Raw genomic sequence first — 8,454 nt, 5'->3', positions numbered from 1 at the left:
TGGCGTTATATCTTGCGCTCGACTCGGACGACGACGATGAAACTTGTAAAAAGCCACGATCATTGAGGAGTAGGAAGTGGCTCTTGCGACGAAAAAGCATGGGATGCTACCAGAATCTCATGCGAGAGCTCGCACTTGAGGACTCGGAAGGGTACCGCCGCTGGATTCGCATGGACACAGCAACTTTTGAGAATCTTTTGGGGAAAGTGCGGCCCCTCATCGGCAAGCAGGACACGAATTTCAGGGTGGCAATTGATGCGGGCGACCGCCTAGCAGTGACGGTGCGCTACTTGGCAACAGGTAATCTATTCACTGCGTACAGCACTCGTAGCCAAATGTAAACGGATCTTAACTGAATTACAGGAGACAGCATGACATCCCTGCAGTACGCGTCCAGGATGGCGCACAATACCATATCCAGTATCGTGGCTGAGGTAACTGTTGCAATATATGAGGTTTTAAAAGACTTCGTGAAGGTAAGTCATTCCAACACTTATTAAATTCCTGGTCCTGTCCAAAAGCAGCACGAAATGGCTTGTTGGCTTTCTGTACTGTCTAGTGCTAAATGAAATGTTCAACTAGGTATCGCAGTGCATACAGGGTGTTCGTTTTTATGCTTTACATAATTTTTCTATAAAAAAAGCTATGAGAGCAACAAATATGTCGTTTTTGCAATTGAATTGTACGGCCAGGCAGACATCCTCTGGGAGAGGATATGTGACTACAAGATGACTTAATTACCAAAAATTCATTGATTAACCCTTCAATTAGGAACTTTTCGGTAAAAGCGAGATGGTTGAATGGGAGACAATCTTCGTTTAAATCCGAATGGCTTTCAGTGAGGATAGTCTTTCCATTCTGCTATCCTGCCTTAGACCGAAATCCCCCAACTAAATAGTTAATTCATTAACTTTAAAAAATTAGCCATCTTGTAATTATATACTTTCTTTTAGAGGATGTCCGCCTGGCCGTCTAACTCAATCGCAGCAACGATATCTGTGGGGCTGTCATAGCTTTTTATAAAATTATGTAAAGCATAAAAATAAACACCCTGCATAAAAATCATTTCCCTGTGTGCCGTCTTCATTTCAGGTTCCTGTCACACTATGTGAATGGAAGGCCGTGGCAGACCAGTTCAGTGCACTGTGGCAGTTTCCACACTGTATTGGTGCACTGGACGGTAAGCACGTGGTCATCATGCCTCCCCACAGCACAGGAGCAATGTACCGCAACTATAAAGGCACTTTCAGTGTCGTGCTCATGGCCCTTGTAGATGCGGAACTGAACTTTTTGTATGCCGACATTGGACGGAACGGCAGGATGAATGACAGTGGAGTGTGGAATTCCTGCAGCCTGAGGGCAAAACTGGAAAGTTCTCCTTCAGTTCTCCCTCAACCCCAAGCCTTGCCGCACTCTTCCATGTCAGCCCCTTACGTAATTGAGGGCGACGAGGGCTTTGGGTTAAAGAATTATTTGATGAGGCCATATCCTACAAGGGAGCTGAGCACAGACGCCAGGGTCTTCAACTACAGGTACTTCCATACATATTTATATAGCTGTTAACACCAGGAACTGCTTAACAATAAAATTGTTCATCATTAGGCTATCTAGGGCACGCCGTACGGCTGAAAACGCTTTCGGAGTCTTGTGCAGCAGATGGCAGATCTTCCGGGCTCCTCTGCGCCACTCTCCAGAAAGAGCCACCGCAATCATCAAGGCCACCATAGTTCTGCACGATTACCTCCAAACGCAGAGGACTACACGACCGCTCTACCTGCCTCCAGAGATAGTAGATATTGCCACAGGTACATGTGCCACATTCTTCCAGTTTGTAAATGGCTTCAGTGTAGCAGTTTCTTTATTTTCATTGATACGTGTAGCCAGAGTGTAACAATCAGTCAAACATCTGCAGGCACCGTTCGTCCGGGTTCATGGAGACAAGCCGTAAGCAACCATGGAGCCATGCGGCCCTTGCCACGACCTGGAGGGAACTGTTCCAACAGTGCGAAAGCTGTCAGGGAACTGTATACACAGGACTTCAGCAATGAAGGATAAGTAGGCTGGCAGTGGAAAATGATCTAAGGTTACTGAGGAACCTCATTTGCATCACATTGCGTGGGGAACATTCACTGAACACTCTGGATGTTCTGGGATGAACCTACAAATTAATGAAATATCACTTCTGAAAAAAGCAAAAGTACACGCGTATTCACTGACAAGATGTGAGATGATTGTGTGTGATCAAGTCGTGCACTAGTGGCATAGGAAGGGGGGGGGGGGGGCAGGGTTGGGAGGGGGGCTTCAAACTACTCCCATTTTGGTAGAGGCAGTTGGCCACACAGAAAAACCTCTGTGACAAGAGACTATTGATAAGGATTCTGCGCCTTCTTCAAAACAAAATGTATTTAAAAAAGTATGCAATAGAATGTAATCCAATAGCAAATGCTTGTATGCTTCACAAGCTGCTACAGCATTGACCAAGCTTAAAGTATGAGGTTGGGATTTCTTCTGGCTGACTTGCGACATGATGAAATGTAAACATTTTGTGCATTGACAACATCTTTTGAAGATAAAATAACATAATCTCATGTCACTAGACAGCCATATTAATTCGCCATCGTACTCAAGCTTATTAATTCTGGTCAACATGAAATCAACTCAGTACTCTTACATTGTAGGATACATACATGAACATTCCAACTCTCTGAAGCAAACTTATCCATCATGACTTAGACAGGGGCCTCGGTGGCTCAGTCGGTAGCGTGTTCGCCTGCTGATCCCGAGATCGCGGGTTCGAACCCGGCCGAGGACGCCAGCAACTTGGTGGCAGGGTACAAGTTGCTTAGACACGCCGTCTTCCGCGAGGGACGTTAAATACGGGGTGCCGTGTGATGAGCTTTCATCGCACGTTAAAGAACCCTCAGGTGGGCAAAAGCAATCCACAGACCGACCGCTGTGGCGTCGCTCATGATCTCAGTTGTCTCGCGACGTAAACCCCCAATTATTATTATTATTATTATGACTTAGATAGGGTGTCCCAGAAAATGTGTTATTCAATTATAATTTAACAAACTACGCCACCTAAAGCGTAGCCAACAGCATTTGTTCTTATAATGCTTGTTGCTGCCTCCTGATGTTAATGTCGTGAAACCTAATTTTTATTATGTCAGCTTTTGCTTGGCAAGTTCTCGAGTTCAGTTAACACTGACATAATAAAACTTCAGTTAGCTGACATTCATATCAGGAGGAGGTAGATACATGTAACAAATGCCGTTGACTACGCGATCCTTGATGGCTGAGTTTTTTTTTATTGTAATTGAATTACACATTTTCTGTATTGCACTTTGCCAGCAGGCTGCCTCAACATCACACTGTTAACATGACTAGAAAAAGAAAAGTGACATCGACATGATGTGAGGATATTAATACAGAAAATGCATTGCTTCGTGCCTGTGTGTGCAAGGCATCCGATCCTTAATCTGTTGGCTCCAAAATATCCATCGTTTGTGCATGCGTACCATTCAACGATACAGAGTATTTGATAGCTGCTTGGTAGGAAAGGAACATAGTCATCTGCCTGTGTGGCCCCTCTGGTACTGCCCTTACACAGTTCGCCATCATGACTCCAAATGCGTCACATTCATCTGTCGCAGGTGATGCAGCCACACTAGACATACTACTGACGCCAGCTTTGAGAAGTTCCAGTTTTGCGGCCTGGTAATTGTCCACTGTTCGCTGCTTTTTACGGCTGCTCCCAGGTCCATCTACTGCACTGCCTGTGCTGACACTCTCCTCTGGCTGTGCCAGGCCCGTCTTCACTAGTCTCACAGATGCTGGTGCCCTCTGCTTCATCTTCAGGAAAAGTGATTGTGCTCTGTGAGGACTGTGCATCCTGCCAACAGAATGTGTTGCAGTACATGAATTGTATATATGTATATATGTATGATGTTACGAAAAAGAAGCCCATATTGCATTATCATTTCAAACCAGGGTTCATTCCAGAGGTATGCATATATACTGTTTAATAACTGATTGTGGATATTAAACGGTAATAGTACTATATAGATAGGGTTCCGCGTTTTCGGTTTTAATCGAAAAATACCGAGAATCATAGGCCGGGTAAATTTTCCCTCATTCGGTATTAATCGAAAACACTGAATACAGGGGGACATACCAGGACACGACAGAGATAAATTGGTGTACATGCCCAGCAAGTTGTTGATGCAGATCAGAAAACTATACAGAAATACGATGGTTGTGAAAAATGTCCGTCTACTTTTTTGTTAGCCGCAAAACGCCACCGCAGGGAAAAACGCCATGTTGAATAAGCATATAGTGCGTTAACTACACTGTGATACCTATTCGCCGAAAACCATGTAGACCAGGAAAAACATCGAAAAACGACGATTCTTGAAAATCTATAAACATCGAAAAACAGACTCCGAATCTGCCTAAAAATAAAAACCGAAAACACGGAACCTTATATACAGAATGTACAGTGTGTGAATAAATCATATTCCTGTACTGCATTTATTTGAATGGCATTTTTTTCATTTGGACACATAAAATAGAAATCGCTCATGCAATTAAAGCCTCGTCTTGCTCTTCTCACTTCTGGTGCAAGAATCAGGTTCGACTCGCTTTGTCTCTCTTTGCGTGCCGAGGTGAGGAAGAGTAGGTCTTTGTAATGGATCCACTTTGGTCTGTACACATCGTCTGCCCCTGCACCTGACCTGCACTCCTCCACTCCTTGACCTGACTCCTTCACTTTTCTCTGCTCCTTGCTGAATGCAGAGCGAAGGTTGTCCCACTTGGTTTTCACTGCTGTAACTGTAAGACACGTGCCTGCATACATTAAGAGAGCATATCTGTTACATGACACGGTTGCACACCAGCATTTATTTTTGTTTAACTCAGTGCAATCCCATACAACTCATACAGACGTGAAACATGGGGAACAAAACTTCCATGAAATTATATCCCTCTTGTACTGATCTAGGTTCAGATGCATATTACAGTCACAGACATTGTGGAACTATACTGATAAATGTAGAAAGCTACGATCTGTACGAAATATGTGTAAAAATCTAATAAATTTTCTGTGCATCTGACCAAGCATGAAGGCAGCCGCCTGCAGTTTAGCGAAACCACAGTTGCTCAACGTTTATGAACATCATTTGGTACGCCACAATAGAATAAAAAGCTTGAATAAAAGGACATACACAAAGCAACAGAAATGTTGTATTTCACAACACCAGGACAGGGTGTGTATCTCAAAGCTACTGGAGTTTATCTGCACACAAGTATCACGAATGACTCAAATCATCTGAAATTAGTTCGCGTTGTTAACAAATGTCATCGACGTGCCCAGAGTTAACCTTCATCGTCAAAATAGCGCATCGCACAATCAGCAAACATTTTCTTGACGTTTAAATACCAAATGTTAACATTCCACAAAACGAAAATAAAGCGAAGTAAGTTGCGTCTTACCGCTACGTCCGCGACGCTCTGCTACCTCTCCATACGGCTTTTCTTTTAGCTCCTCCCGGTGACAGCAGGGATGCTGAACGTTCCAGAGTAACGACTTTGTCTCCATTGTAGATATCAACGTTTTCTCATCTCCATAGCTTTGGGCAGCACGATGCGTGCAGCGAAAGCTTTCCAAACGACAACGGTTTTCGCGAACACACCTCCGTCAGAGGCGCTGATTGTTTAAATAATAATCGCAACACCCACAACATGGATTTTTCAAAAAATATTATCTTTTCGCCCAGTGGATGTCGTATGTCGGTCATCGTATTTTTGAGCAACGATCAAACTGCTGTTGACATGTCGTCAGACTCTGTCTGCCTGCCGATTTTGTTATCGAAATCTGTCACACTGAAGCGACATTTTGTCGACTTGCGTCTGCCGCTGTCGGTTGGCGCAGTGTGACAGGTGTGCTTTGCAATACACAATGTATCTCTTCCGTGGGCGTCGGCGTCGTGTCAGTGTCGGTGTCCTGTCGATCCAGTGTGACAGCACCTTTACACAACAACCACGAATTACTAAAAAAACAGTACTATCGGAACTTCGTTTCAGTGACGTCCAAATGCGTTAGGAAGCACTGAGGAAACAGGGACACCGCAGCCCTAACATGGCGGGTTTCAATTGATATGCACACTGCGCGTGCAATCACACTTTGCAAGGCCACAAGCAATTTTGTTTGCGTTTGTTTTGTTTTTTGTCTGACATCTGTCGCGTGGTTGCTAACAGCGCCGCCGCTTACAGACGCGTGTCTAGGTAATCCCGTCACCTGCTTGCAAGTCCGCATGGTGCGGTTCACTGTTAGCGTGTCACCCTGAGGAAGGGATTCGCCGGAGTGCGTTTCGTAAACTTTTGTCCAGCAGTAACGTACTGAAGCTCCTTCACAGTGACGTTGTAGTGTAACACTGGAGTGGAATCTCTCTCTTTCTTTCTGGAATCTTGGAATTTTTTAACTTTTCTAATCAAGTGAGTTTTAGTGCATCAGAAGAACTCTACGAAAGCGATACGGCAAAGGAAGATATCGAACCCAACGTTAGGAATGTGATGTTGCCCGGGGCGATTGACCTATCATGTTCATGGGGAGAACTGTTGTGCTACTACACTTTTCAAACTTTTTTCCCCCTTAGAGTGTGGCGTGTAAATATTTCGATTCGTGGAATAAAAGATGGCGTTACCGTAACGGCGACACACACAAAAAAGTAGGATTCGGGATTTGTTAAAGGAACGTCCACGGTATGTGAGTCAAAGAAACCGCAATTTGTGTTTTCCCTCTCTCTTTCTTGAGAAGCGCGACAGTGGAGGGAGGCCTCGGATTGGTGTACTCAAACGGTATTCGCTATAATTAGACAGATAGCTTGCGGCTACCAATGAGATGGTGTTCTCTGCCCGTAAACTGCAACTTGCCGTAAAAGAAAACTGTCAATAGCAGATTATTCAACTCACCAATCCCGAACAGCGGAACGAATGACTGCAGTTCCTTTTATATTGCCGTCAATGCGAAGGCGACTTTCATTCTGTAAGGTGATTTTTTTAACACTATGTATAGTGCGTCTCCGGCCGATCGTTATGCCGACTTGGATGCTGCAGTATAAGGCCATGATGCTTTAGGCTTGAAGAAGTTTGCATTATTTCTAACAAGACGTTGGACGTTATTTCTAACGAAATAATTCGTTGCCTCCTTCTCACTTCCAGGGCTGTCGGGCGTTCTACTGTGACAATGCTCTTGTGGTTTGTGGCTTTCGTCCTAAGTCTCCTGGCAGCGGGCAGCGGAAAGCCGCCCAATGGACGCAGGGAAGCCATGATCTGGTGTGGCAAAGACCTCAGTGAGGCTGGTTTTTCTCTGAACGATCTGATGAGAAATCAAAGGAAATGCGCTGTTGAAAGAAGGTGGCGAAAGTTCTCATGTACTTTTAGTGACCAACTAGGCCGAATGGTGAAGGCGTACTGAGGAACGTTTCTTCTCGCGCTCGGTGGAACTGGCATACAGTTAATTACAGTTAACGGCGTCTGGGTAGGACATTGTACTTTAACCCGCTGACAGACGGGACAACCGCGGGTACATGATCTCACGTCAGCGTGCATGGAAGTCCATAGAAACCGTGACAAAGAGAAGCTTCTCTAATACATGTTTTTCGGTAGGGAATGGAGGGTGCCTAAAACCATCCGGGAAAAGAGAGCATGGTTGAAGAACTTCTAAGCGGACGTAGCTGCTCGTCCGAAGCCTACATTCCGCCCATTTTAACACAATTGATGTTCAGATTAGGGAGAGAGGTCGTATTAATTCCCATCCTTGAAAGTGCATATGGTTGTGACGGTGCTGGTACCATGCTATTTCCGAGCGCTTTGTGGGGCTGCCTGATGGCATCGACTTTATAGGGACGACTGGGACGACTTTATAGGGAACTGTGTAGCCGACATTTGCCTTAAAGCATCTGAGGAACACCCGGGGAAAACACCCAAACAGCACAGCTGGCGCCAGAATTCGAAACCGGGTCACATTATAATATCAGCATCTGATGCCATCACCGTAGTCACTAAGCTACGGTACCTATAAGTGCACCTGCAACTGGATTTTTGGTACGCTTGACGTAGCCGATGTGACCTGTAATTTCGCAAAGAATAGCGTATTTTCTGCCTTCTCTGGGAGTGTATCCGGCTGCGGCTTTGGATAGGAAGGCTAAAGTGAGTGGGTTGTGGTCCAACAGAATATGAAAGCTTTGCTGTACCAAAAAGTAAGGAAAATGGCGTGTGGCCAGGTAAGCTGACAGAAGCTTGGAGCCGAATATAGTGTACCGAGCCTGAGAGGGGGCCGGTTTCTAGAAAACAAAAAAACGACAAAGCAAGTGGCTCCCACTTATGGTCGCTGCACTGCTGCTGAACACCACCAACAGTACTGTCTGAGGCGTCATCCATGATGTTGGCAGGCAG

At 45.1% G+C, this 8,454-nt stretch overlaps 1 protein-coding gene across 1 annotated transcript; it reads left to right on the top strand.

Moving 5' to 3' along the window:
• The first annotated feature begins 996 nt into the window (after positions 1-996).
• Positions 997-3,961, top strand: LOC135373357 (uncharacterized). The gene is made up of 4 exons (XM_064606571.1): positions 997-1,532; positions 1,603-1,805; positions 1,913-2,055; positions 3,654-3,961. The coding sequence occupies exons 1-3, from the start codon at positions 1,198-1,200 to the stop codon at positions 2,053-2,055; spliced, it is 681 nt and encodes a 226-aa protein (XP_064462641.1). The 5' UTR covers positions 997-1,197; the 3' UTR covers positions 3,654-3,961.
• The last annotated feature ends 4,493 nt before the right edge of the window (positions 3,962-8,454 follow it).

The sequence above is a fragment of the Ornithodoros turicata genome, unplaced genomic scaffold (assembly GCF_037126465.1).
Source record: "Ornithodoros turicata isolate Travis unplaced genomic scaffold, ASM3712646v1 Chromosome24, whole genome shotgun sequence".
In the NCBI taxonomy this organism is placed as follows: Eukaryota; Metazoa; Arthropoda; class Arachnida; order Ixodida; family Argasidae; genus Ornithodoros; species Ornithodoros turicata.
This window is presented reverse-complemented; position numbering and strand designations above follow the sequence as displayed.

What these genes read in the sequence shown, in the direction of transcription:
- LOC135373357 (XM_064606571.1), top strand. Translation starts at nt 1,198, where the DNA reads ATGCCTCCCCACAGCACAGGAGCAATGTACCGCAACTATAAAGGCACT. An exon ending in GCCAGGGTCTTCAACTACAG is followed by an intron (nt 1,533 to 1,602) that starts GTACTTCCATAC and finishes GTTCATCATTAG; the next exon opens with GCTATCTAGGGCACGCCGTA. An exon ending in GATAGTAGATATTGCCACAG is followed by an intron (nt 1,806 to 1,912) that starts GTACATGTGCCA and finishes AAACATCTGCAG; the next exon opens with GCACCGTTCGTCCGGGTTCA.